This window comes from Schizophyllum commune (assembly GCF_000143185.2).
Source record: "Schizophyllum commune H4-8 unplaced genomic scaffold SCHCOscaffold_4, whole genome shotgun sequence".
Lineage (NCBI taxonomy): Eukaryota > Fungi > Basidiomycota > Agaricomycetes > Agaricales > Schizophyllaceae > Schizophyllum > Schizophyllum commune.
In genome coordinates this window covers 459,673-486,682 of record NW_026089541.1, presented here as the reverse complement: position 1 = coordinate 486,682, position 27,010 = coordinate 459,673, and the positions used below count along the sequence as shown (strand labels likewise).

Genomic DNA, 27,010 nt, shown 5'->3' with positions numbered 1-27,010 from the left:
CGTCGGCAATTGCCGAAAGCTGGACACACAGGGACCTACAAAAGCAATGTTCGGGTCGTTCCTGATGCTCGGATAATTTGGCCTTGCGTGCACTAGAGCGCGTCTGCCTAGGATTTTACACAAAAGTTACAGAAAAAGCAATGTTCTTTCACGAAAATCCTGTACGAAGCACAATGATATCCACGATGATCTCATTGTTTTTGGAGAATGTTATAGTGACGAAGTCAGCGGGGGACTGGCTCTATAGCGTCTCGTATCTCTTATGCGCCTCCAGAGCGTGGCGGGATGGGTCCTCACAGGGGCCGCTGACCTCCCTGAGCGATCTGGAGGGCAAGAGCGCAACTCTCGTTGCGGGGCGCGAGCGGGAGAGACTCACCGTGGGTCTCGATGTCATTTCGAGGTGGAAATTCTTTGGGGCCTTCGAAAGATTTCACGCGTTCTCAAAGACTTTATGGACAATCCTACTCGGCGTTGAATTTGAAATAGCGCCTAAAAATCCTGGCAGACGCGCTCTACTGTCGCGAAAGAGTATCCACACCTCTGTGGCTTATATGCTTTATTTGATGTTTGGTCTGCTCAAGCAAAGACGCCGGCATATACCGAGGCCATGTGTTGTCTGACTTCACACTGCCGACACCACGCGTCACCCTCCTCTTCCGACTCTCACCGCCTTCCCGTTTAAAGGCCGCGAGGCGAAGGTATATATCTCTCAGAACTCAGTCAGAAGACCCGCTGATACGGCTAAACGCCGATAAGAACGTCTGCTTTCATGGCGAGCATCGTCACCCGCCTTGGCGCACCCACCGCCGCCGCCCTCGGGTTGGGCCTCACGGCCTCGGGCTACTTCACCTTCGCCAACTACGGCACCGCAAGCTTTGGTGTCATGCCCGCCATTACGCCTGGGCGGGACAGCGTGCGTGTGGAAGCAGGCAAGGCCGTCGAACTGTGGGCTTTTTTCTACGAGAGGGCCGCCGTGAGCAGTATTCGATGATGATACGCTTCTCATCTCTGATGCATTCTTCGTAATCAGGTTCACTTTGTATCCTCCATCCTCGCCGCGGGGACGTCTTACCTCGCGGCCGGCTACCTTTACGCGGGTCCCGCGCGCCACGTGAAGGGCATGCTTGTCGGCGCAGGCGCCGTCATCTTCAGTGTTCTACCTTACACGCTCAAACTCAGTGAGTAGTATTTAAATATTCCGCCTCACGCTTTTCGATTTATTCGGCTTTACTGACCACGCGCACTCAGTGCTGCCCATCAACAATGAGCTGCTTGCGACGCGGGACAGCGTGCGCGCAACGAATCGCGAGCTCACCATCGACGAGGCGGAGGCGAGCTGGGGCCGCCTCGGAACGTGGAATCGCCTGCATGTGTACCGCATGATCGCCGGTGCGACTTCGTATGCCTTGGGTCTTGCAGCAGTGCTGCAGATCTGAGGAGCTCCTTCGTCGGGAACCCTCGCCCTCCTCGAGTAGAATCTCATTGTTGTATTTATATCACGGCATGTTTGCACGAACTTTGACTCCAATCCATACTTGTATTTCACGTACACGATCCACAATGCATTGCAGTTACATCACCTTGATACAAAACATTTACCTGTGCACATAGTGAAGACAGTCAAGCGCATCACACAGGCGAATCCCCCGGCACGCTCAGCGTCGTGCTCGTCCCCTCCGAGCTCCCATTCGACGCCGCCACGACATGCGACCCGCGCTTGAGGTCTCTCCCCGACGGCGCCCTAATAGATATGGGGCTCAACCCCGGCGTGTCGCTTATCGGGCTCTTGCTCGACGATGTCTCTCCCTGGGTCTCAACGCCGTCGTACTTGCTCATCGTCGGCACATAGCCGCTTGTCGTGATACCGGTCGTCGTCTCGTCGCGCTTCTCCCGCGTCGCAGCCTTGAAGTGCAGCGACTCGTCGACCTCGGGAGCGATCCAGTTCGTGCGCTCGCGCTGCACGAGGTAGACTATGCTCGTCGGGTAGAGGCCCTGATTATAGATTATTAATCAGTATCAGGAGGGAGATACGCGCGAACACCCTTGGGCGGCAGCTTACCACGACCTGATAGCGGATCGAATTGAAGATGTTCGTCATGAAGTACGAAGGAGAGGCCAAGCCCTGCACGAAGGGGAAGTAGGTGAAGCTGCATGCGGCCTACAATCCTTACATGAGCGTGCAGCTCAGTGCCCTGTCAAGACGCAGGCTCACTCACCCAGAATATGAGGTATACGAAGCCGGACTCGATGAGCAGAAGCATGACCTTCTGCGCGGCCGTGCGACGTGGCTTCCCAGAACCTGACATCGACGTCGGTCGCGCTCTAAAGGCGCCGCGGTGTTGCCTGATGAGGCGATCAGTATGCTACTTTCTTTGGTCGGCGTGACGGCCAATGCGCACCATGCCTTCGCCGCGATAAAGCCGGTTGCAATGAGATTGGTCGAGAAGGAGAGCAGGAACATCGCGCGCTGCGACTCGTTGCAGCTAAATTCATATCAACTTGCATTCGCGATGGAGAACACGCTGCTACGCACTGCTTAGCCTGTGTCCCAGCGATATACCACCACTCTGATTGGCCTTCGCATCCCAAAAAGTATAAGTAGACGGCTGGAGAGATGCGAAATCAGCAGAAGCTCGGTCGTCTTTTGAGCTAGGAACTCACCCAAGTCTCCGAGAAGCGGGAGTAACATGATCGCCATACATATCCAGCTGTACCCCCACAGTGCCGCTCCGCGCCAAACTACGACGCCGTCGCCGATCATGAACTGGATTCACACAATCAGCAGAGGCATAAATGAGTGATGAGGCTGAGGACACACTTCGAAGGAGAATATCGCAGCTTGCGCCAGTGTGCGGTCGTTCGCGCCCTTGAAGCTATACCACGCGGTCGGGTCTTGGAAGGCGCCGCGCGTCTCGAGGAGGATTCCCTCGAACTGACATATTGTTAGTACTGTAGATAAAGGGGAGGGTCCGGAAGGACGTACGAGACCCATGGTGTTGATGACTTCGAGCAGCAAACATACGCTCGACATGATAAACATCATAATCGTGGTCACCATGAGCGCGATCCATGGCCGGCTGCGCGGACGGCGCTCTCTGGAGAGGCGTGGTTAGTGTATCCGTTCAACCAACGAGTACTGGAGCGTGCGCGCTCACAAGATCGCACGAATTGTTGGAGGGAATAGTAGCGCATATACGCCTACCATCCGAGATCAGGTCAGACTCGCTTAGAAATAAAATCGATTTACTCACCGTACAAGATACATTGCAAGACCAGCCCTGTCGTCGAGGGCTCTGTCTCTTGTGCCAGCACCGCCAGGTTCTGACTGACCGTTACGTTCGTGCTCATCTCGTACAGTGTCGTGTCAACAATACACCCCCGCAGAGAGGGACAGAGCTAGGGCGCCGCAAGCCCGGCGTCCGGTCCTTTAAAAGCAGCAGCCAGAAGCCTGAGACGTTCCTGCGAGCGCCCGAGGCGCAAGGACATCAACATACACAGTGCGTATGCATGCAGCTGATACGGCGATATGGCAAGCCAGAGGGGAAAGGCCCTCCCTCCGGCGCGTTCGAGATCTGCCCGATAACCGGCACGCCCGCCCGGCAGGCGTCCTTCGAAAACACGATGGGCAGGCGAAGACACCTCCGGCGAGAAAAGGAAGGAGATGAGTTGCACGGAGCGCGTGCAGTCTGTCACCCGCGGCTTCGGGGTGAGAGTTGGGGGTAGTGGCACGGGCGCTAGAGGTGATCAGCGGGTGTGCGCATGCTGTGATTGTGAGCGCTTGCTTCCAGGAACGAGGGAAAGTGGAATCGGCGAGATCGTCTTGTATTTAGTGTCGCTTCTTTCCATTTACCTTGTTCCGCTCCTTAATGAATGACGGCCAACCGACGAAGCTCAATGCTTGACTTCCTCGCCCAAAGGTAAGCTTGAACCTGAACCATTCCAGATGCTGCCTCTTGACGGTGGGAGAGTTGAATCGAGTTGACCACAAGGCATACATTCTAGGCGAAAGAGCCTGCTGAATTCAGAGATCTTGAGCGCTGAGATGGCGGCGCGGATGAAGAGGGCAACGCCGCATAGCCGTGGGAAATGATTACGGAGTTTGCCGAATTGAAAATTACTCCCGGTTGTTCGGCTTTTGCCGCTGCAGGCCGCCTTTGACCACCATAACCCAGTTGAATCGTGCATTTACCGTCGACGGTGCTTATCGTCATTCTTGCAGGTCTCTCTGTATCCCTGCCATTGAGCTCGCTATCTCCGTATCCCACTTTTCGAGGATCCCTATAACCCTCGCCTGCTGTTCAGTAAGTGGCAAGCTGCCCCTTGCTGCACAACATGAGCGACTTCACTGCCGAGAATCAAAGAGCACCCTCTACTTCGGCTGACCGCACCTTCGATGCTTTGATTCAACGCGCGTCTCTTCGCATCGGACGCAATCTCGGCGTCGTCCAGCATGCTAGTGATACCGAACGGCTCGGCAATCCAGCTTCAGGCGACACCGCTCCTCCCCGATCCTTCACTCTATCCGAGGAGCAGGCTGCGTCTCAGTCTGCGTCGCCTATATGCGTGCCCCAAAAGCGAGAGTCAACATCATCGCTCTCGGTGGACGGCCCAAACTCGAAGCGGTGTCCCTCGCGTTCGCCACCGCCCTTGCAGAAATCATACAGTGCCAAAGACACTCAGCGAGCTGAGGGGCCCGGAAAGGGGCTGCACTCTGACTTGTGTCCCTTTATGGATGTGACGGAATCGCCAACTGGCGTCCGCAAACCGAAGGCTCAACGTGATCAACGCATGGGACTTCCACTGGGGTCTTTGAGCGACTCGGCGTCGACGATGACCCGACATGAGGAGAAGTCCGTTTCGCATGACTCGGAAGAGGACTCAGATATGGACTGGTCGATCGATGCCTATGGTTCTACCTCCATCGAGGACTCCTCGATCGTGGATGACTCGGAAACACAAAGCGACGGGGTCGACTTCAGGGACCGAGACTCCACCGGGGCGGAAGGTTGCGAGACTACTGCGCTCATGAGCGATGCAGGGATCGACTCGTCCTCCAATGATGTTTCTCGCGACGTCGCAGGCCCCTCGCACGTTCTTCTCTATCCCAACCTCGCAATCTTTCCTTATGCCTACGGCCCCTACACCTTCATCCCACTCACGGTCTCTCCGGCAAATGTCGTACATTCGAACGATGCTACTGTTATTAGGAAACTCTGCCCTTGGGCTCTGGACAACGGTCATCGGGGGAAAGGACAGTGTTGCAACGTAGAGGTCTCTGGCGACGGCCTTCGCGACTTCATGCAGCGGCTTCAGGGCCATATACAGACAGCGCACAATCCACCGATAGGAGAGAAAGATGGTGCGCAGCGCTACCTGTGCCGTGCGATCCTCGAAACTCCAGGCAAGACTTTGTGCCGTTCGCGAATAACGACCGGATTTCCTTACCAGTGCCGACTCGCTGGGCACATTGCTCGCGAGCATCTTGGAATGCAGGTGCCTCGGGATTTTAATCCTTACGCGGCGGAGTGCTCCTCTGTCTGAGTGACACGCGAGCTGCACGATAGTCATAGGCCCTCGACATGATTGATACACTGGTACGTGCACGTCCAGATTAGTCTGTCTATCAGTGCTGATCTCCTTTGACGAATTTCAGGCTAGCGACGGGCCTCATTTGCCCCTTCGCAGTATGTGTAGACCGCTGTATGTTCTCTTCCCACAGTCAGCTTCGTACTGCATCCAGAGCATAGCAAATTCAGAGAAGCACAGCTCTCTTTGGCATACGCACTTGATACGCACCCTTTGACTAAACAAACCGCTTGATCATGGCCAAAGTGAGGCAAGCTCCCATTATGTACCAATCCTACGACGGATGTGAGCTACACAAATAGATACGGTTAATTAGTTTTATGGATCCAGTGTGTGCGGTGTGCAGTCCGTGTGATCAACGGAGACAAGTACAAAGCAAATCGAACAGCAAAGAGGTAGCGAAGGAAGACCAAGTCTGATGAAGAGAGCCGGGAACCACAGTCAAAGAAGTTAACGAACGAAGTGAACGCGTGGTAAGTGCGAATGGGTCAGTGCAAAGTGAGGGCGAGCGCCCCAGTCACAATAAGGTAAGGATAAAGTGCAGCATGCGGGTTAGTATTTTGGTATGATGTGTAAGATCCAATGCAGTCCTCCCAACAGATCCTGCATGTAGTCGTCAGCATGGGCCCTCCGAACTATGAATAACTGGCTCACCATGAAACAGAGCACTGGACATGCTCAAAACTCCTCGTCAACGACGTCCAGCTCGACCCGCCCCGCACTCAGGTCGAAGCTCTCCATATCCCGCAGGTGCTGCTCATCCTCGGGGCGCAAGAAGAGACTCCCAGGACTGCCGTCACGCGGCGACGGGCTACAGCTCGCACTCGACCCAGTTGACGCCCGCGAGCGTCCCCGACCTCGAGCGTCCTGGACATCCTGGGCATCCGCCTCCGCAGTCCACTTCTGTGCGGTAGGCGATGGGCTCCGGGTTGGGTACCCCTGCACCCACGGGAGCGGAACAGCGATCGTCGGCGAGCCCTCGCGCTCAGTATCCTCGAACGTGCCGCGTCGGTTGGGCGACGGCTCCAGCGAGGGCACACTATGCCCCTGCGAGCTGCCCGCCCACGCTCCATCGTCCTCGGAAAATATCATCGACATGTTGTTCGGCAAGGTGGGGAAGACCGAGGACGCGCCACTTAGCCGACGCGATGCGCGCAAGCGACCGTTTGAGGACGAACCTGAGCGGGAATGAGAGTTGGTGATGCTGCCACGTCGGCCGTCGTTGAACCTCCGCGTGCGCTCGCCAACATCCGACTCACCCTCCCAGTCGACGGAGCCGGCGCGTAGATGTAAGGGGGAAGTGTCACGCAAGGGAGAGCCACCACCACCCATCAAGAGTAATGGCGACGAATGCAGACTATCATTGGCCTCGCTTCCGAAGCCCTTGACACTGCCGTTGAGGAGCGTCAGTGACGTGGCATGCGAAAGCCCGTGCGCTGTCAATGTGGTGTTCCCTGCGCTCTCTGACCCTCCCGACGAGTTTAGCCGTGCGCGCACCTCCGCCATGCGTAGGGCAACGCTGGTCTCAGCGAGTTTCTTCCGCAGGCGCTCGCGCTCCCGCGTGTCCTCGTCGCGTTCGCGCATCCAAGCCTCTCCCTCGTTGCGCATGCGCTCCATCTCCGCAGCCATCTCCTCGACCGCGGCGCGCATGTCGTCCCGCTCCTTCTGCACGAACTCGAGCTGCTCCTCAAGCCGCGCAACGAGCTCCGTATTCCGGGAGCGCTCAGCCTGAAGGCGCTCGACCTCGTCGGCCATCTCGTCGGCGCGCTCGCGCAGCTCGCCGTTCTCGCTACGAAGGAGACGTGCTGACCGCTGGGCATCGCCAAGCGCACCGAGCAGCGCAGCCATCTCGTCCGCGTGCTTCGCCTGCAGCTCGCGAAGTTCGTCGTCGTGCGAGCCGCCGCTGACGCTTGTCGGCGCCGTCGACGCGCTTCGTGGCGTGCTGAACGTAAAGGTAGGACTGTCCGCCAGATGTGTCGGCCCAGGACTGGTCGGGCCTGCCGAGGTCCAGCTTGCCTTGCGAGCGCTGACCCGCCGCTCGCCCAGCTCAGACGGACCACGCATTCCCTGCGGGTACTTGCCCCGCACACTGCCCAAGACCGATCCGCTGCGCGTGAGCGAGATACTCGGACTGCGTGTGCGGTCGAGCACATTCGCGCTTCGCTCGAGCGCAGTGCGACTTTTCTCCAGCACGTCTTCTGAGCTCCTGCTCTTCGCGCTAGCCAGCGGGTCGTCCTCGTCGAACACGCCGGCCGCGCGGAACGCATTCAGCGTGCGCGGTCCTGGGCCGGGCGTACGCAGCGGATCTGTGATCCGCCGGCTCGTCGAGCTCGCCGCGCTCCGTCCACTGACGCTTGTCGCACCGCTCAAGCTGGTGTCAGGCCGTCGGAAGGTGCCGCTGTCGAGGCGATGGCCGAGGGACGCGCTGTCCAGGCGGCGGCCCACGGAGCCACCCATAGCAGTGCTCGGGCGCGTCGACGAGCTCACGCGGATCGGCGTCTGCAGCTGGTTGCCCTGATCGACGGACAGGCTACGCTTGCGCATGCGCACGTAGCTCGGCGTCGCGTCGCTCGCGTCGGCAGGGGACGGGCTGGTGTCGAAATCCATACCGAGTCGGGCGCGTGGGCGGTCGAGAAGGCTTCCGTGAGGCCGGTCCAGCGATGTTTCGCTGCGGCGCGCAACGTCCAGTGAGGTTCTCCCAAGCCCATACGAGGGCCCGCGGCCCGCGTACGGTGTCCTATTGAGATCCAGGGAGGGTCTCGCTGACCGGTCAAGCGAGGGCCTCGCCGAAGAGAAGCGACTAGACTCTAATGACGCCCGCGGGGTATACTGCCCACTCGACTCATTCGACGACTGCGACTTGTGCCGCGATGTGACCTCGTCCCAGAACACATTGTGCACCGAGGGTCTGAGCCTGGGTGACGAGGAGCCCAGTCGCGGAGACGAATTGCCCAGCCGGGGTGAGGACGACCCCAACTGGTCGGATGAGGAGCCCCGCCTCGAGAGCGCGCCCGTCTGCGACGACGCTAAAGGGGATGGCTGCAAAGGCGACGGCTGCAACCTGGGTGATGACCTCGCCGACTGCAATGTAGGTGACGGCTGCCCCGTGAAGTACGACATGCGCGAGGGCGAGGGGTTCCTCGATGGTGGCATCGCGCGAGGTGATGGGAGTCCCGGCGATGGGGAGGGCGAGGGGCGCGCAGAGGGCGGCAAGGATGCCGACACCAGCGGGCGCTCACCAAAGGGGGTGGGCTTCTCGGACAGTGGTAATGGCGGAGGTGGTCCTCGACGCGCATAGTACTCGACCGTACTCGTAGCCGGCGAGAAGTCGCTGGTGGTCACCGTGCGCGGCGAGAGACCGAGATCAAGAGTTTCGGTGTCTCGCTGTAAGGGCGTCCGTGGCGGGGAGATGATGGAGTTCGGGCGTGACCTCGACTCGTACTGAGGCCGAGGCGACGCGATCTTGAGTTCCATAGGGTTGTGCATACTGATATTCTGGGCGTGGGGTTCATCCGGCGGTTCGTCAACGACTACAGGAGGGTGCCCAGCGCCAGTAAAGCTGCAACTCGTCCTCCTAAGAGCGTCCATAACTTGGCTGTGAACATCCGACGTCGACAACTCAAGAGGAGAGTTTTCGTCGCCATGCGTATCTGACATATCGGCGTTATGCCCATCCGAGGAGGGCGGGACCGAATTGGCTTCGCTAGCTCGTGAGGAAGGCAGGAGGGATGACGCCTGTCGTGATATGGGTGAATGAGACGCAGAGGACAAATGCGGCGGCGGAGAGTGAAGGAGGGATTCCTTCAGGTAAGGTGAATCCGGGGAAGTCGGCGCGGACTCTGCAGGGATATGCTTCGAGATGGATACGGCAGAGCTGTCAGGATCGATCGCGCCTGAGGTCTCCGCTTCCATAATGGTGGATAAATCCATGGGTGCGGTGGGTGAGGGTGTCCGTAGAACGGGTGGTTGCTCGTTCATAAGAGGAGCTAGAGTGTCTGAGAAGAGAGGTTAGGCGTCGTCAATGCAGGGGTAATTGCAGACACACCTGCGCCGCTGTCCAGCTCTAGTTGTTGTGTGGAAGGGGCGGGGCTGAGCCCGCCCGGTTCCAATGGTAACGGCTTATCCAGCCTTGATATCGAGGAAGAGGTCCGGCTCCCAAGATCGCGCTGCGGACCAGGCCGGCGCGTGTTGAGCTCCTTCTCCAACTCGTTGACCCCGCCCGCCGCCTCTGAGAAATTTCGGTGTATCGAAATCACAGGGAGCGCGGAGAAGGCGGTATTCCTATCGCGCGAGGGCAGCGACTTGGCCATGTTCGGGTCCCACGCAAAAGAAGTGCGCGTCGGCGTCTCCTTGCTCAGGGATCCCTTGCGGTCCCTTCCGAGGGAGGCGGTCGCGGATGCCTTGCGCGTGAAGGACGAAAGTGCACCGCGGACGGGCGTCGAGGTGTGCGCGGGCTGGGGTGAGGCGCCGATCGACATGGACATGGACTTGCCATGGTAGAAGCTGCCGTCCTTCGTTGGAGACTTGGTTGCAGCTTTGGAGGGTGTGCGTGCGGGGGTGGAGTTCTTGGAAGGACCGAAGGGAAGTAGGGAGCGAAGGGAGCGTAAGGAGGGGATGCCGGAAGGACCAGCGTTCGAGTTTGAGCCAGAGCGGCGTCTGGAGGTGTTGCCTTGGGACAAGCCGAGGGATTCAGAGGACATGGCGGGATAGGCGCGCGTGAGTGTGGATAGGTGTGTTCGCGAGGCAAAGTGTGCGCCGTCGGGCTTTCAGCTCAGCTGGGCTCGACTCAAGCAAAAAGTAGGTTGTGCCGCGTCTTGCCGCGTCCTACGTCTGCGTGAGTGCTTGCAGTATCAGAGCACGTAAGCCACATACTGTGATAGTCTGCTAGAGTTTGACGTCGGTTATGAGCAGCGGGGGGCGTGGAGAGGTCGCGGGGAAGAGCTGGACACGCGGGTACGCAAGCGGGCCAGTTCGCGCGCTCGGTGATGGTAATAGGTTGATAACCCGCGCAAAGGCGTCAATGTCAAGCGTCCTGTGGGCACCGGAGGCGACGAGGAGCTCAGCGCAGGGCTCAACGACGACCGCGATAGTCAAGCGCGGGGCGGCCGAATTCCCGCTGAACTCCATCAAATTCACGTGAGTTGCACCCACAAGGACCCACATTATGGACATCGGAGGGTTGATAAAGTGTGTAAATTTGACTGCCTTCCTGCCATATATCTGGAGGTAAGGTGCAAGCGATCCCCAAGTTTATCGTCGACTTAGGTTTCGAAAACATGACATACACTAGCCGAAGCGGGAGAGAAAATGCCGTTATCATGTAGAAGTATCATAACGTGTTAGTACGCGCCGGACAACCTTCCACTATCAATAATATGGCCTAATCAACCGAGTTCCATATGTTCGGATTACCCAGGATTGCCACGGAACTCTGCGAATCCCCAATCGCTGGAGTTCCGTGGTAATCCTGGGTATTCCACTGATGTCCGATCATTTCAGAGTTTGCCTCCGATTGTGATCGTTCGACTCGCGCGGAACCAGTTTACAAGTCTCCCGTGCGCCAAGTCTAGACGGGCGACTTGCTTTCTCCGGGCCTTCGAAGTCAGACGGTGCGCAGGTGAGGCCCTTTGGACCTGCCTTCGACGCGGTTTCTATTGACTACTCAGTGACCAATCGCCCGCTGTGCTAGGGCAACTAGACAATGCACAGCGCACCGACGTGTGATAGACGGACACAAAGTCCGTTGCGCGAGCTTCCGAGTCCCAGACCGATTCGGACGACAAGTAGGAGTTGAACGAATGTCTGTAATATATGCGTATAGCAGCAGCACGATGTACAAGCAATAATAACAAGAAGCGCCAAACAGTGATGGAGCAAGGCTGAGTATATCCCGGAAGAGGCTACTTGGTAGCCCACGGGGATCAATAGGCTTTACAAGGCGGCACAACAAGACAAGTGGCGGAAGGAGACTGCATCCGAGCAGACCTAGCCACGGAGAGAGCGGCAACCGCGTACGCAGAGGGCGCAGTAAGGCCTGGCAACTGGCAGGTCGAGTCGGATGGAGTCAACAGGGCCTAAACTAGGCCAGACGCGTAGGGGAGTTGGGATCGAACATGCTGTGGCCGACGCTGCTCCGGGCCTTCATCATGTACTGCTCGCCGTGCCCCTGGACCGCAGACGATGCACCTGCAGCAGAGGTTAGTCTTCCTTCCCCGCGTAACCAGCGCCGCTGCCGACGACTCACCCACCGAGTACGGCCTCAGCTCGCTCTCCACTCCCACGTAATCATACGCAAACTCGCCCATCTCGCTCTCGTCGATGCCGAGCAGCTCCGTCGACTCGCCGACGCGCAGGCGCAGGCCGGGGATATAATGCATGATCCAGCAGATGAGCGTGGTCATGGCGAAGGCGTAGCCAAAACCTGCGACGGAGTCCGCGACGTGGTATCCGAGCTGGATGTAGTGGTGGTCGAGCCAGCCGCCGGGAATATCGGTGAAGCCGTCAAAGCCGGCGACGCTTGCCTGCGCGAAGAGCGCGGTGAGGATGTTGCCGACGACGCCTCCGACGGCGTGCGAGGCGAAGACCTGAGTAGACGTCGTTAGCCTGGGCAGTAAGGAGGAAACTAAAGTCGCGCACGTCAAGCGAGTCGTCGTAGCCCGCAAAGAACTTGATCTGTGTGGCAAAGTTGCAGACCGTGCCGGCCATGAAGCCAAACAGGACAGCGGCGGGAGCGCCAACGAAGCCGCTGCCCGGCGTGATGGCGACGAGACCCGCGATAGCGCCAGAGCAGAAACCAACGGCCGACCATTTGCGCTCGATGCGGTAGTCCTGGTCGTGACCATGTCAGTACGGCGTGCAGAAGCTTGGCGTGGCACACTTACCCAAAGCATCCACGTCAACCCACCCACGCTGGCAGCAAGATTGGTGACGATGCACGCCTGAGCCGCGCGCAGATTCGCGGACAGCGCGGAGCCACCATTGAACCCGAACCAGCCGAACCAGAGAAACACCGTTCCAAGCACGACGTACGTCGTGTTGTGCGGCTTGTACGCGAGGGCCTCCGTGCCATACCCCCTGCGCTTGCCCAGGTAAATCGAGACCGCGAGCGCTGTCGTGCCCGAGGAGATATGCACCGGCGTGCCACCAGCGAAGTCGTACCCGCCCAGGACGAACGTCCACCCGTTCGAGTTCCACGTCCAGCACGCGATGGGATCGTACACGAGCGTCGACCACACGAATACGAACACCAGCAGCGGTCCCAGGTGCGCGCGCTCCGCAAAGCCGCCCAGCGCAAGCATCGGCCTGCGGTTGGAAGCGAAAAGTTCAACACCACACGTGATTGGATTCCGAAACTCAACACGCACGTTATGGCTGCGAACATCAGCTGGTAAACGCAAAAGACGATGGAGGGTATGCGCGTGCTGCCGATGGAGGGTTTCTCGAGGACGCCCTTCAGGCCGAAGTATTCTGGGTTAAAAGACCTGGTCAGTGGCGATAAGGAGGTGCTTTTGGGCTCGCACGCACTGAGGTTACCGATAAACGCGCTTCCTGTCTCGCTGAACGTGAGAGAGAAGCCCCAGAAGAACCACTGCCGAGGATGAGCATGATTTTGCGGTAAAGGAGGAGGTATAGCAATCACCTGGAAGGACACCACAGCGAGTGTCATGAGGCTCATGTAGATCATGGAAAGCGCGTTCTTCCGCCTACAGAAAGGTGAGAAATGTGTTTTTAGGGCAGGGGAACTAGCAAGAACCTTAGCAAACCGCTATAAAAGAAACCCACGCCCGGTACCATGATCCATACGAGGGCCGTGCAGCATAGTACCCATGCGATATCACCCAGATTATAGACGACCGTATCCCCCGTGTCTGGGTCTTGCCAGGTGAGGTCGCCCGCTGTGCTTTTTGTGAGCTGCCAGTATCGCGGCTGCAGATTTTGGCCCACTCACACTCGTCGTAGCCGACGTTGACCATGGCTGGGGCAGATAAGGAGCTCCGGGGCGAAACGCGCCTCTATCTGACGCGGGAGACTAGCCATAAATACAGCTGGCGCATCAAGTGATCTCGGCTTGGATAAACCGGCTCGCGACCGGGACTCCGGAAACTATTGAGCGCAAGTAGAGCGCCACGTCGCTCGGAGCGCTCGAAGAAAATTCAGTCAGTCCGTCATGAAGGGGTAGAGCCCTTCCAGTCGTCAGAAGGTGATTCCGCGCATGGGAGAAGGATGCAAGAGCCTTGGAAAAATGACTTGCGGGATTTGCCGAAGTCATTTCTCACGCCTAGCCGTCGAAACGATGACTCGTCCGTCCCTTCCATCTGCTTCTCTTTGTTCAACTGTCCTGCATCCGATGAATGCATCGTATACAATATCAACTCGCTCCATAACGAGACACAACAGCTGTTTGCTGTATACGCTGAGCATGACGCCCTGAATTTACTCGACGGCTCGACGGGCGTTTCGACCACGACCACTTCTTCCATGAACTGTGCTTGACAACACGGATGCAGGTCACCTCAGATACCGGATGCTACGCAAGTTCTATACGTAGGTTTGCGTGCAGTCGTGTGCTCTCAATTCGATGAGAAAGAACAACGTGGCGAGCCATGCGCCAAGCAGCTGCTCTCGGCCTTCCCAAGGTGCGCAGTGGGTTCTGCGCCACAACGAGCCTTCTATCGCCTCAATACCATGCTATGCTCCCTCAATACCACGCTCTGTATACTCACGTACACGCAGGGTCGAGCACACGGAAAGGGACGCTGCGCGCGCGGATGGTGTCTCTGACCACCGGATTTCTGATCGTGGTTCGGAGCTTTCCTGGCTGTTCGTCGCTGCATGCTGCACGCTCATCAGCTCGACCTACGTCTTACCGCTGGCTAGATGCTACCATCTATCAGGAATGCTGGGTATTATGGAGCTGTGACGGACATAAGACGCTCTGAGGCGATGAAGGATCAGCTGGCTCGACGCGTATGAACGACGCGGCTATACGTCAGTCATCAGCGCATGCCCTCCGTCGAAGGCGAACCTTCCAAGTCCTCCTTCACGTTGTGATCGAGCTCGTCCATAGAACGATGGACGCGCTGTAGAACTGATATATCATCTCGCCTCGACCACGCGGCAGCCCGCGATAACGAGGCCAGGCGCGCCGCCCCTATATTCATGGCCGCGGGCGCGCGATAACATGGACCAACAGCGCCAATCAACATAACTCCCTCGGTGTCTTCTCCCGCCCCAGGTGGCCGTGGCCTCGAGAATAGGAACTGGGCCTGAAGCTGCTTACTGGACGCGGAAAGGCTACCCCGGGGCCTGACGATAAACGTTTTCTCCTGCCCGCGGACATATCACAGTGCAGAAGGAACGAATCACAGCACACATCAAGCACTATCAGCGGCGCGGAAGTCCTGGCAATCTTATCTGTGCTCCCGTCATTTCAAAATTGGCCCCCCATGCCGAAGTGCCTGCACCGCGCTGCGCCCCTTCGTACACTTGTCCTTGCATATAGCCATCCTGGATCGCACTTCTTGCGTTGCGACCACCATCTCAGTACGCCTCGCTCCCTATCCCCTCCTCCATGTCGTCGAGGACTGCTGCTGGGCGAAGACGCCTCCAAAGCGGGCAAGTGCAGACGATCTCACCTACGCTACTTTCTCCGAAGGCCCTGTTCGGATTTCGATCAAAGTCGAAGGATCAGAGGCGCACTCCGAGGTCCTCGCCAACACCGTACGCATGCCTCTTGCTCTCAAAAGCTCACTCGCTGACGAAATAGCTGCAGGCCTTCCCCACAACGCCCATCGGTGCACTTCACGCCGTCTACGGATGATCCGCCGTCTATTCGTCAGCGTCGGGCCTCGGGTCCACCCCAATCCGATGAACAGCGCAACCCATCCCATCCTCGTCCACCTCCTTCCCCGATACGCACCGCACCTCTCTCCCCACTTCCTCCGTCCTCGCCCCGATCAAGAAGCACCATGCAACTACCTCCGAGTGCCGAATCAGCATCTTCCGCCTGGCGCGCGGAGGATGCGCCAGCTCAGGAAGGCCGTGCGCCTATCTCTCCCACGACACGAGGTGGGCACCTCCGCGATAAGGCCCCCGGCTCCCCCGCCCCGCGCGCGCCGCTGTCCCCAGGCGCACGAAACGCGCTCTACTTTGACGACTCTATATCCCTCTCACCCGTCTCCTCCCCCGAGCGCACGCCCTCCGAGTTCCTCGCTCCCGGTCCCTACGGCGGCGAGAACGCACCCTCGCCCGCGACTTCCATTTATAGCCTCGCCAAGGTCCCCAGCGCTACCTCGTCTTCCTCCTCGAAGAGAAGCATCGACTCGAAGCGCTCAATGGACTCGGACTTTGTCACGAGCCCGGATTCGCCAACAAAGTTCGTCTTCCCCTCCGGCCGCTCGGTGGTGAAGCCTAAAGGGCCTGGGCCCAAATTCGGTCGGAAAACGCCGAAGACCGGTACGCGTGTTGAGTCACCCACCCTCACGCCGGTTGGGTCGCGCACATCGGCTGAGACCGTCGCCGCCGACCTTAGGCGCACTCGCGCGTTGTCGACCTCTACGGCTACCTCCTCCGGCACTGCGATGTCTGCAAGAACCTCGCGCTCAGGATCCAGCACGGACACTACATCACCCGCGTTCGTATTCCCGACTTCTCGAACTCGAGCGAATCCCGCCTTTCGACCCGCTGTACGATTGACGCCGAAGATTCCAGTGCGACGGGGACGAGCACGGGATCTAGCCGCAGGCTCAGAAGAACGTGATTACTCTCCGATGGAGAACACCCTGTCTTCTGCCGCAGGCAATCGGGAATCGGTGGCAACGGCAACTGAGCGTCGAGCACGAGCTCGATGCATTCATCTCCGCGTTGGCGAGTACCCCTTCGACCAGTACAGTGCAGAAGTGCAGAAGTGGTGCGTTGCTTTTTCGTGCCAATGGATTGTTCGCTGATGGCCCGTATAGGGAGAGGAGTACGCATGAACTGCTTCGTTCACTCAAGCCGCCAGATAGTCCAAGCTTTCACGATTATGGTCATCTACCGCCGATGACTCTGCTCGACCTCGGCTGTGGACAAGGCTGGTGGATGCTCGAAGCCGCGCATGCGTGGCGGGGACACGGCACACAGGTCATTGGCTTCGACCTCGTCGATACGACGTCGGAAATGTGCGCGCAAGCGGTACGGCTAGGTCTCTCAGATAACATGCGCGTGATAGTAGGGAATTTGTGAGTTTGGGGCTTCTTCATTGCCGCTCCGCCTCCTAACGTCGACTGTAGTCTGACACAGCCGCTGCCCTTCGAAGACGAGACCTTCGACCTCGTTCGCATGGCCGACCTCACGTACGCAATCCCTTTTGACCAGTGGGAACAAGTTCTTCGAGAAGTGAAGCGTGTGCTTGCTGTCGGTGGTCGTCTCGAGCTCATCGACGACGACGTGTTCTTCCCCTATAGTGACACCACGCTTCTTCCCGCGCAACGCTGGTCCTACAGTATCAGTTCCCCTTCGCGCTCACACTCTCCGCAATCGCGACGCACGACAACGTCTTCCTACGTATCCAGCTCACATAGCGGCTTCGATAGCGCCAGTGAGGCTGAGTCCAATACGCTCTACACCGACTCGTTCATCACCACCGCCGATACCGAGACCATTAGCAGCCCTCGAGAACCTCCAGATGCGCGCACCACGGCTCTACGAACTGCCTCCGAGGAAGTCGAGGCGCTCTTCGGGTACATGGTCAACCACAAGCTGGGTTTGAACCTACGACTGCACGCCTTCCTCTTTGACGCGCTGCAGCGCATCTTCGGCGGGCTGGCGCGTGAGGTTGACACCATGCGCCTCGGCGTCGAAGGTTTCCCTAGCGCGGCGTCGGGTCTGGTCCTTTGGCCATCGACGTGCATACCGATGCGCGCTGCGGATGTTGAGCAGCATGCGATGCGCCATTGTCGGACGGTGCTCATGTGCAAGGAGCTTATGACCGAGTACGCGCTCGAGGTTTCGAACGAGGAGGACATCGACGATGAGACGATCTCGGAGGCGCTTTGGGACTACGCTGAGTACGTTTCGACCTCGGTCTCTCTGGTGTATGCTGACCGAATCGTCGCAGGTTTCTGCCCCAACGCTTCGGCATCGCGTCGTCGAAGCGCGAGAGCGTATGCACAATCAAGCGCGAGACTGTTGTATCCAGAGCGACGCGCCGCGACTCAACTGCATCATTGGAATCCAGCCTGGACGCACTCATGGAGTACCAATCGTACGTCGAAGTCCTATCACTGCAGCGCTCGTATCTGACGCCTTTATCAGGGAGTTCCGTGGCATGTTCGCGACATCGTCATCCGATGATGAGGATGACTCTCAGGAAGCCGGCTGTCCTGCTCCTGAGGCCAGCGAAACAAACCGCAAGCCGTACGAGCCAGTCGCCGATCTCACGCACATACGCACAATACGTGTTTTTGAAGCTGTGAAGACGTCTCCTTGATGTTTTCATTCGCCCCGTCCGGTCTTTACCCTAAACTACACTCGACCCGTCCTGTTAACCCGCTCGTTGGACTGTGGCTTCCCCATCTTGGTTTACCACTCTTCGCCTTGGCTCACTATGTACTACTCATCGCTTGTTTCTGCCTTTCTGATTACCTATATGTAATGATTATCTATAATGGGTGTACGTCTGTTGTAGTCTTCCCTCGTCTCGTGCATGCTTGTGCTGTAGGATTGAAACTCACTTGTATAACACTTGTTTATGGCGTATTCCCGGGATATTATGGCCGTTCGTCGCTTCAAGGTCAGGGCACGGCGCCATACGCGGTTAGATAGCATGCTCTTGACTTTAGGTCGCTTTTGATCTTCTTTCCGTGCAGCATGATGAGGCATCGAGATAGATTCAGGATGGACACAAAGTGGGTAAGTGTGCGGGCGATACGAGTCAGTAATTAGAGCGAAGTGAGTACAGGACAACAAATAGATGAGATGAGCGGACTGGCGAAGATGAGGAAAAAAAGGAAGCGTAAAGCGACGATGCACGATGCACTACGCTATCGAAACGGAATAGACAAGGGCCCGTCAGGTGAGAGTTCGAAGTGTGAGCTGAGTACGGTCTTGATTCAGAAAGAAGTGTACTGGAAGACCACTTTAGCATATGCAGACATGCAGATTCTGGCACACACATACCGACATGTCGATTGGCTCGAGCGTATATTGCACCAGTCATCGCATTTCTTCCTCAAGCAGAGCCTGGCGCGTTCGGGTTGTAATTCTTGGGCACGTCTATGTCCAGATGTTCGCGCGCGATATGCGTGGCGAGTCGGCACTGATACGGTACCCCAGTCGTTATGCGCGAAGGACACAGGGCCTTTCCGGCAGTATCAAGAAGTGCACGGCAGAGGTATCGCTGCCTGGTATTTTGCTCTCCCAGGGGAGGGTTGTGCGCGATGAAGATATGGTTCTGGAGGTTCTTGATGAAGTCATTGAGGCCGTTGCCGGAGATCTCCGCGTTGCAAGGCTCTCGCTTCTCTGCATTGCGAGCGTCGAGGACCCAAGGGCAATCCTTCTTGATCATTTTGTGTCCGATTGATTGACCGTCGCTCGTCTGAGAGAGCGCGGTCGCGTTGGCGTCGATACCATACGCTTCAGGCGGTTTCAAGGCCACAGCATTGACCGGGAATTGGATGAGCGAGGATCCAGCGGCTTCCATATCCTTTGCGTAGTCCTGGCTCGCCCGGCGCTTTCGGCGCCTTGCGGGTTCCACGCTATCGGCGAGACCTTGTTCTTCGCCTCCCGCAGACCTGGCAAATTATGTGAGCATTGAGACTGACGGGTACAGGGCGCAAACACATACCTCTTTCGCTTGATTGTCTTTTTCGGTCGGACAGTCCCGAGCTTATGATTGTGATCACCGTCCTCATCTGAGGTCGGACCAGAGGTGAGCTCTGGCGGAGTCGAAGGTGGCGAATTGTCCAGGGATCGCTGAGCATCGTGAAACTCAGGCGCTAGCGCCGCGGCAAGCGGACGTGCAGAGGTTTTAAGTGGGTCATGGGGTATATCGACGGTAGGTGGCGACCTGGAGATCGGCTGGCTGACCGTCTCAGAGGATGTCTGGAAACCCAAGGCATGGCCTTCTTCCTGCGGACCTGCCGTATCTTGAAGACGGACCTGGGGGACTTCTTGCTGCCGATATATTTGAAAGATTTGAGGTAGTGGGTGATCGGCGTCCTCAACCACTTTGTTGCTGTCGACAGGCGTTTGTTCGAACTCTGTGCTGTTCGTTGATAGATAAATTTGGTCAACCCAGGCTGATGCATCGGGGAGCAAGTCCCATATGTTGAGGCCATCGTCGACTGGCGCTATGATGCATATGAGTTCTGACGTCCTATTCGCTTCGCACTTTGACCCACCGAGCTCTGTATTCTGAACTTCCGTCTGCAGAGGAGAGATTTCCGCGGCGCCGTAGATGAAAAATCCTTGCGCGGCGCTGTGCTCAGACTGAAACGTCGTTCTCGATTGATCACGACTTGTCGCGGTCACATGCTCCATGGGGAATCCTGCAGCACCTTGAGATCAGTACCCTGCAGATCGGTGAACGACAGCGAACGCACCAGTGGCAGTCTTCAGGCCTCCCATAGACTCAACTACTGACCGGAGTTCTGACGGTCCCGCGCCATCGTACAGCGACCCTGTGCACACGGTTAGAGTCATCGAGACGATGTTTTGAATACTGCGCGGCGTACCGCTCGCCGCGTCGGCATCCTCCATAATCTGCCTCCATGCAGTTGGAGGCGGGGGCGGACCGCGTTGCAGAATAGTGAGGGTGACAGCCTGCTGGACTTCGAACCTTGCTGTCACTTCGTGCGCTTCGGTCGGCGACTTCAGCTGGATTTCTGGCTTGTCGCCTTGGATTTCCTTGAGCAGGGCTATCGCTGCCTCGGGCGTCATGTTGTCGCAAAAGGCATCCAGCCGCGCCCCAAAGCCCCCGTCGGCAGAGGAGACAACATCCAGGCCACCCGACATTGTTCGTCGACTGTCCTGCAAGAACGCCAAAGACGTGAACGATATTGCCCTTCTAGCGATGTCAGCAATGACGAGTGCGACGCGGATCGCCGACGCAACGGTTCGGAAGAGCGAAGGAGGGAGGAGCGCGAGAGGGTGGCAGTCGAACGAGAGCAGGAGTGATCGTCACGCACGAGCAAACGGGGGCGGGCAGTGATGCGATCGCCGAAGTTCGTAATTCGGTCGACGCGTGCTTGGACAGTCGCGTCGCCATCTTGCAAGGCCACTCGACCATCTGCACCGTCGCTCACCAGTAAAAGAAATCTCGCGTGAGGTGCCAGAGTTATCGACTTCGATACCGATGATGATGCCCAAAAGCTGTCTACCCGGCGTGCAAACCGGCGACATGCAAAAGCCCTGTGAGTATAGGTCAGCTAATAGGGTATCGAGGCGTACATTTCATGCTTGAATTGCGCGCAGGAGCATTAGGCCCGCGTCGAAAAAGTCGGACAAGGGTGTTTTCGCCATGCTCCAACTGCGCCACCACGCTCTGCTACTGACATAGTCCTCGCGACGAGCGGGCAAACTGTCGCTAGTGAAATTGACCTTTCATTTCCTTGTCTCGCAGAACTCGGTTGGAATGCAGGACTGCGCTAGCTAACCTGTCTGGTCATCAGCGACTGATCTATCGGCACCCCAACGTACTTGTACTCCGCGGACAGCGAAGCCGCTATGACTTGCGATCTATTGGACCATCGACTATGGCATGGAAGCTGCAGACCACTGCGTAGCCCGGTCTAAAGTTATGTGCTCTTCGTAGACGCTATCCGAAGACATGACTTCATGATTCTTCTGTGTCATCAGCAACGTCGAGGTCGTGATTGTCTTCCTACTGATACTTGCTACTGTTCGTTGTTCTGCGTCCACTTGGTGAGAGTCAGCCTTTGCGCAGCAGAATTTGAATGTGGTTCTCACCTCCCCCCTTCGATCCAAAGCAAAAACGCGCACCGTAGCCAGATGGTTGGAATTCCTCGACGACGTCGCAAACTCGCAAGTCATCTTCATCTCTTCGTCTCGCGACTGCTTCAGCGCCTCACCCAAGCTAGCCGACCGCCGCATCAAGAGGAAGCCCGTCACTCTTGCACGGCGCAAAGGCTTGCGGGGGCCCGCAGTTTGCGTGCCACACCTCCTTCGACTCAGCCTGTCTCGCGTCTCAGCCCATTCAAAGCTTCAGGACAACTAAGAGGGTTCCAATATCTTCAATCTGTTCGACGGGTGTACGTGGAATTGCCTTGAGGGATGCATCGTTGCTTGTTCGAGGGAGCGCAAAGCAATTGCGAGGAATCATTTGCAAACGCTCATACGGTGTCTCAACATCTCCTATTCATCTGCGCGAGAGGAGCGTCAGCTATCATCGATAGCAAGCTCTCAAGTCCACTCACCTAGCTAGAAGGCCCTCCGAGGATACGGATGAGGTGCGCGATGCGCTAGGCTCCCTCCAAGCTCACTGCCTTCGCAATCGCTCAGTTCCCTACCTCGAAAGCCAGCTGGAAAGAGCCTCGGAGTCGCCTCCCGGAGCACAAAGTGACCGAATACTTCGCTCGCGGCTCTGCGAGGGACTTGTCCGTTGTAAAAGCCGGCTGTATGCGACCGAAGGCCGTGAGACGCGCCGATCGCCTCTTCTTGTTTCCAACCATCACCATCATTTCGCGCCACATAGCCCTCCAGCGCCTATCCTTCCTGCTCGCTCAGCACAGTCCTCACGACTCTGTATCTCGAGATATGCATTGAATGACACACATCTCGGCGGGACCAGCAATACCTTAGCTAAACTTGACACCAACACTGGACCTCAAGGTTCGATCGCGTGCGCACGGGCTACAGACGACAGAGGTGCGTCTGAACGGTACATCCTGCCAACGACCTCCGCTAAATCTGCCTAGAGCCGTCATTGCTCGATGCTCGCTACGCCTTGACCGCTCTAAACCTTGCGCATGCGCTGATCCCAACCCGCACACCCGCTGTGCCTTCCTTCTCCTATCCGCTTTCCCCACTCGATTTCAAACCTCCTCGTCCTCCTATCATCAAACCCCATACTTACCATTCTCATACAGTCCTGCACTTGCTTTATGTGTTGGATTTCGGCCTGCGGCGTCTGGCTCGCATAGGCGGTTGAGTCACGTGATGGAGCCGGCATGAACGCCTCTCAGATTGCAGGTGCTATGTAAGGCCTAGCGTTCTCATACTTGAACGCTAAATTCGTCCTCGAGCAATGGTATGGGACCCCAGAGCTAGCCGTGCGGAAAATTCCGACTCATGGAGGAGGAAGGGCCGATGTCAACGGCTTGCTTCCTCTTCTTCCGACCCGCGCTCCGGAGCCATTCATGCCATCTCTTCTCATGATAGATTGCCGAGAGTACACGGTCAACTAAGCATGCGTGGATATAGAACCTTCCGCGTCTGCCCTTTTACCAACTCGGTTTGCTGTCCTATATTGCCTCTCGAACACAGCGCCACCCGGCGTTTCGTTGTACTTAGCCAAGGTATTTTACATCGTGCCCCGAACTCGAACAAAGGCTAATGAAGCACAGCTCGCAATAGCCTACCCATACGTATGCAAGTAGAAGACTCGCAACATGGACTTCTCCGCGCAATGTGGGAGTCTACTGGGCGCTCACGGCAGCGCCGCAGGGGCGTAGTCCTTATCTACCTTGAGTCCAGCTTCCACCTACTCTTCCTTGTACCTTTCGTACTGCGCCCTGTTGGGGTCTACAGCTGCCTCGGCGTCGACCTCATCTATCGCCTTGCGGCCAGTCGTGTATGTTCTTGGCTAGGTACGCCCTCAGTCCATCGCCTAATGGCAACTTAGTACTCATCAACATCGGCGCAGACCGACCTCCGCCCGAGCACGATCCTCCGACAGCGGCGCTCCTGCATCACCTCCATTCAACTCCTTAGGCTGGCCGCTGGACTTATCGGAGCCGCGTGTCCTTGGGCTGGCAGCTGTCGGCGTGGTGTCGGCGTCTTTGAGCAGCTGTGCCCCTGCTCTTGACAAGGTAAGTCAATACTCCCTAGCGTCGTCCCTAATCCTCATTTATGCCCCCGCCTTCCCAGCACATCCTCACCGCTTGCGAGTCAATCCGCATCGCGCACGTCCAATCGGCCCTCACCTCCGTGCTATCATAGCTCCACCCTACGCTTCCAATCTCACCCAAACCTCGATTCCCCGCCGCATTAAGCGCCCGACGCGCAGGCGCCTAATGAGCCGCCCCTGCTCCCCTCTCGCGCGTGACGCCAATAGCCGGAGTCTACCTTTCGTCCGACCGTCATCATCGCTTTCCTTCCGGAGTGATATATCCTCGTCATCAGGGCACCCTGCGTTCTCGAGATACTTGCCTTGAACGATCATGCAAAGGATGCCTGCGATGTGTGAGTGGGTCGTCGACACGATGCGGAGGAGGACGAAGGCTGATTGCATCGTCGTCAAGCTCCCAATACCCGCGTAGCTTTTGATCCCAAAGCAGCTTCAGGACCCCATGCGACGTCGAGCTCGTCGCTGCCGCGACTGGACACGCAATCACACTCACGACCTCAGCCCTTCATCCTCCCAGGGGGTGGTCGATCGCGCGCCGTCGCCGCCCCGATCTCTGGCCCTCCCTCATGGAAGAAGCTGAAGACGAAATTCAAGAAGGGGAAAAGCAAGGGTCGTATGGATGTGCGTGCCGTTTGCTCACCCTCCTCATGCACACTGGGCCCTTCGTCCTGCTCTCTCCGCTGTGAATAAGCGCGCTCACCATGCCTATAGCAAGGCATATCTTCCGAGTCCATTCTGCCCGCCCTCGGTGCCTCATACGCCCCGCTGTACCCCTCCGCGCAATCGCCGCCGTTGTCACCCGCGCCTCTCACACACGAGGCCATAGCTACGCTGTCTGCGCCAAACCTCCGCACCTCAAACGACTTCGATATTCGCGCCGCACAGGGGCACGTCTATCCATCGGACGTGCGCTCCATGCACTCCTCGTCGACGACGTCCTCGCACCACGTTTCACAACAGCCACAACACATCCCGCGCCACCATTATCCTTCGTCATCCGCCAGCGACTCCGGGTTCTTCTCTTCGAACCAGTCTGGCCTCGCCTCTCCGAGCCAATCAGGTTTTATCTACCCTGGCTCGCGCTCGCGGAGTCGGCCGAGCCACCCGCCCCCCACTTTGACGTTCAGCAGACGTCCGCGGACGGCGAACTCGGCGGACCGGTGGGACCTTACAGAGGGAGAGCAGATGATGCACGTTACCGAAGAGATGCGGTCGATGGGTGTGGAGGATGAAAGAGCGCAGGCATGGGATGGCGGAGATGGCATAGTGAATGGACGCTGTGGTGCAGTTGACCCAGTGGAGAAGGCGAATAGTTCGACTGGTCTGCCGCCACCGCCGCCACCACGTGCCACGAGGCCGCCTCTTCCTCCAGTGCCGCGTCACTCCGCGTACACGATCACGCCGTCGCCGTATATGATGGCATCGCCGACGTATACGGTCGACGACGAGACGCCTTCGCCGCGATTGGACTACGGAGGCCAACGCACGGAGTTCATACCCACGTCGCCGCGCCAGAAGTTGCGAGTCATGAACCTGGCGCAGAATGAGGAGCCTGCTGCGCGACCACGTTTGGACAGTCGTGCGCCGCCTGCTGGCCCTCTGCCGCAGCCTCCTACGGGCGAGTCGACGCGGCTCCCACGCCGACAACCTCTTCACGATCCTTACAACATGTCGATGCTCGAAGCGTAAGTCTCCTTCCGTCTTCGTTCCTTGCTCGTGTCATAGCAGGCTGAGCTTGCGCGCTGACCACTCCTCAGTGACCGCGTCAATCATACCCTGTTGCGACGCCTTTCACCTCCCAATTCGCCGACTTTCTACGACTACGACACCGCTCCTCCCACCGCCGCGCTCGACCTGGGATGCGGAGCCGGTCACTGGCTCCTCGACGTCGCTCAGGCGTGGCAAGGATACGGAACGCGGCTGACTGGTATGGACATCGTCGACCTGACGCGTGGAACCGGTCTAGAGAAGCAGGCAACGTTCGTGAGAGGCGATTTGTGAGTAGCGATCTTTCGTTCGTGGCCAGCTTCAAAAAGACCAGTAAAGACTAACACGTATCCACAGCCTTCGCACACCCCTCCCCTTCCCCGATGGCAGCTTCGACCTCGTCCGGATGGCCAACCTTACTCTTGCAATACCCCGCGACGCCTGGGAAAGCTTACTCCACGAAGTGTCGCGCGTCCTCGCCCTCGGCGGGCGCCTGGAGCTCATCGAGGACCGCGTGCGCTTTCCGCCGAGGTCAACGATGGACAACGGCTCCTACCATAGCAATGGCATCAACGACAACCTGCTCGAGCTCGAGCGCGCGTACGTGGACATGCTCGATACCGAGTACGGTGTCGACGCAAACCCAAGGGCACACCTGCAGGGTTTGATGGAGGACATCTTCGGGCATCAGAGGGTGGTGTGCGCTCTGCATCTGGCGACGGCGAACGAGGAGGATATTACCAGGCGCCCGGTCGCGATAGTCGGCGATGCGAAGCGTCTGCCCGTGGAAGCGGGGCTCGTGCTTTTGCCGTCATCCGTCGGTGCCACGTCTGGATCGTTCATCCCGATGTCGCAAGAGGAGGCCGACGCGGTGGCTGCGCGACAGTCTCGTGGGCTGCTGGCGGCGCGGGATAGGCTCATTGAGTATATCGTGAGCGTCGCGGACGCGGAGGATGCGGAGGACGCGCGGCAGGCGGCGGCGGAGGCGCTATGGGAATATGAGAGGTAGGTCCGCGATGATCGACTTTGTAAAGGGTCGCTGACGATGTGGTTCTATAGGCAACTGCAAGGAGAGCATGCGGGGAAGCCCGGTACGACCGTCCAAACGAATGTGAGCCCAAGGAGGAGACTAGCCGAGCCGGCGCTCCCCGAATCGCCCACGGTATTGCCGCCGCCACCGTTCCAGAGCCACGCGTGCGTATACTCAGCTATCCCTTATGCTCAATACGCTCACATCGTCCTTCGTCACACAGCCCCCTCTCCCCCGTCGACTCGCCCACGACGCCGGCCTTGAGTCCCTCGACGACGCATGCTTCCGCGCTTAGCGTGCGCTCGCCTACAGTAGACGACGCTCCCCCGTATTCGAGCGTTGAGGAAACGGCTGTGCGCTCGTTCTACGTGTACGAGGCAATCAAGGTGAAGGGAGCGATCTTATAGAATAACTTCCCCTGTATTGCGGATGCGAAGATGGCGTGCAGTAGCGAATGATGATACCCGTACTTCCACTTACCTATCCCTTATATGCGACAAAAAGTCTGATTGCGCTTGCTGAACCGATTTTCCGGGTTATGCACGTCAAATATTACACCGCTAGTAGGTAGGACAGGGAGATACTGATAAATAGGGTCAAGATATACGGAGTACCAGTGG

The 27,010-nt window shown here is 57.9% G+C and overlaps 11 protein-coding genes across 11 annotated transcripts; 5 read left to right on the top strand and 6 right to left on the bottom strand.

Moving 5' to 3' along the window:
• The first annotated feature begins 618 nt into the window (after positions 1-618).
• Positions 619-1,570, top strand: SCHCODRAFT_02213557 (uncharacterized protein). The gene is made up of 4 exons (XM_003033059.3): positions 619-698; positions 757-973; positions 1,031-1,178; positions 1,249-1,570. Exons 2-4 carry the CDS (start codon positions 770-772, stop codon positions 1,434-1,436), a joined length of 540 nt encoding a protein of 179 aa, XP_003033105.1. The 5' UTR covers positions 619-698; positions 757-769; the 3' UTR covers positions 1,437-1,570.
• Positions 1,571-1,629: 59 nt separating this feature from the next.
• SCHCODRAFT_01198533 (uncharacterized protein) lies at positions 1,630-3,348 on the bottom strand (the record flags this gene model as incomplete). The annotated part of the gene is made up of 10 exons (XM_050341220.1): positions 1,630-1,992; positions 2,060-2,158; positions 2,217-2,343; positions 2,400-2,483; positions 2,534-2,606; positions 2,662-2,764; positions 2,819-2,932; positions 2,984-3,095; positions 3,156-3,198; positions 3,252-3,348. The coding sequence occupies 10 exons, from the start codon at positions 3,346-3,348 to the stop codon at positions 1,630-1,632; spliced, it is 1,215 nt and encodes a 404-aa protein (XP_050200907.1).
• SCHCODRAFT_02495493 (uncharacterized protein) lies at positions 3,345-3,693 on the bottom strand (the record flags this gene model as incomplete). Its single annotated transcript, XM_050343022.1, has 2 exons — positions 3,345-3,448; positions 3,495-3,693. Coding segments are annotated over 2 exons (303 nt in total), but the record flags the coding sequence as incomplete, so codon positions are not given.
• A 475-nt stretch (positions 3,694-4,168) lies between these two features.
• On the top strand, positions 4,169-5,827 carry SCHCODRAFT_02534685 (uncharacterized protein). Its single transcript, XM_003033058.3, has 2 exons — positions 4,169-5,594; positions 5,654-5,827. The coding sequence occupies exon 1, from the start codon at positions 4,333-4,335 to the stop codon at positions 5,539-5,541; it is 1,209 nt and encodes a 402-aa protein (XP_003033104.1). The 5' UTR covers positions 4,169-4,332; the 3' UTR covers positions 5,542-5,594; positions 5,654-5,827.
• Positions 5,828-5,877: 50 nt separating this feature from the next.
• SCHCODRAFT_01037834 (uncharacterized protein) lies at positions 5,878-8,096 on the bottom strand. Its single transcript, XM_050340895.1, has 3 exons — positions 6,683-8,096; positions 6,241-6,260; positions 5,878-6,189 (listed from the first exon to the last, which is right to left on the bottom strand). Exons 1-3 carry the CDS (start codon positions 8,041-8,043, stop codon positions 6,104-6,106), a joined length of 1,467 nt encoding a protein of 488 aa, XP_050200905.1. The 5' UTR covers positions 8,044-8,096; the 3' UTR covers positions 5,878-6,103.
• Positions 8,097-9,572: 1,476 nt separating this feature from the next.
• SCHCODRAFT_01169257 (uncharacterized protein) lies at positions 9,573-10,286 on the bottom strand (the record flags this gene model as incomplete). Its single annotated transcript, XM_003032452.2, has 2 exons — positions 9,573-9,581; positions 9,630-10,286. 2 exons carry the CDS (start codon positions 10,284-10,286, stop codon positions 9,573-9,575), a joined length of 666 nt encoding a protein of 221 aa, XP_003032498.2.
• A 1,086-nt stretch (positions 10,287-11,372) lies between these two features.
• SCHCODRAFT_02617458 (ammonium transporter) lies at positions 11,373-13,682 on the bottom strand. Its single transcript, XM_003032451.2, has 9 exons — positions 13,535-13,682; positions 13,340-13,481; positions 13,226-13,289; positions 13,111-13,174; positions 12,951-13,053; positions 12,468-12,888; positions 12,223-12,414; positions 11,831-12,170; positions 11,373-11,772 (listed from the first exon to the last, which is right to left on the bottom strand). Exons 1-9 carry the CDS (start codon positions 13,557-13,559, stop codon positions 11,666-11,668), a joined length of 1,458 nt encoding a protein of 485 aa, XP_003032497.1. The 5' UTR covers positions 13,560-13,682; the 3' UTR covers positions 11,373-11,665.
• A 1,475-nt stretch (positions 13,683-15,157) lies between these two features.
• SCHCODRAFT_02726410 (uncharacterized protein) lies at positions 15,158-18,133 on the top strand (the record flags this gene model as incomplete). The annotated part of the gene is made up of 6 exons (XM_003033057.3): positions 15,158-15,306; positions 15,359-16,495; positions 16,545-16,805; positions 16,857-17,633; positions 17,684-17,830; positions 17,881-18,133. The coding sequence occupies 6 exons, from the start codon at positions 15,158-15,160 to the stop codon at positions 18,053-18,055; spliced, it is 2,646 nt and encodes an 881-aa protein (XP_003033103.1). The 3' UTR covers positions 18,056-18,133.
• A 630-nt stretch (positions 18,134-18,763) lies between these two features.
• SCHCODRAFT_02534674 (uncharacterized protein) lies at positions 18,764-20,656 on the bottom strand. Its single transcript, XM_003032450.3, has 5 exons — positions 20,301-20,656; positions 20,169-20,246; positions 19,968-20,114; positions 19,412-19,916; positions 18,764-19,358 (listed from the first exon to the last, which is right to left on the bottom strand). Exons 1-5 carry the CDS (start codon positions 20,578-20,580, stop codon positions 18,797-18,799), a joined length of 1,572 nt encoding a protein of 523 aa, XP_003032496.1. The 5' UTR covers positions 20,581-20,656; the 3' UTR covers positions 18,764-18,796.
• A 2,723-nt stretch (positions 20,657-23,379) lies between these two features.
• On the top strand, positions 23,380-23,745 carry SCHCODRAFT_01169253 (uncharacterized protein; the record flags this gene model as incomplete). Its single annotated transcript, XM_003033056.2, has 3 exons — positions 23,380-23,393; positions 23,450-23,615; positions 23,674-23,745. The coding sequence occupies 3 exons, from the start codon at positions 23,380-23,382 to the stop codon at positions 23,743-23,745; spliced, it is 252 nt and encodes an 83-aa protein (XP_003033102.1).
• A 26-nt stretch (positions 23,746-23,771) lies between these two features.
• SCHCODRAFT_01279479 (uncharacterized protein) lies at positions 23,772-26,837 on the top strand. The gene is made up of 7 exons (XM_050341370.1): positions 23,772-23,988; positions 24,048-24,274; positions 24,365-25,338; positions 25,411-25,650; positions 25,718-26,365; positions 26,420-26,554; positions 26,614-26,837. The coding sequence occupies exons 1-7, from the start codon at positions 23,967-23,969 to the stop codon at positions 26,795-26,797; spliced, it is 2,430 nt and encodes an 809-aa protein (XP_050200904.1). The 5' UTR covers positions 23,772-23,966; the 3' UTR covers positions 26,798-26,837.
• Positions 26,838-27,010: the final 173 nt, after the last annotated feature.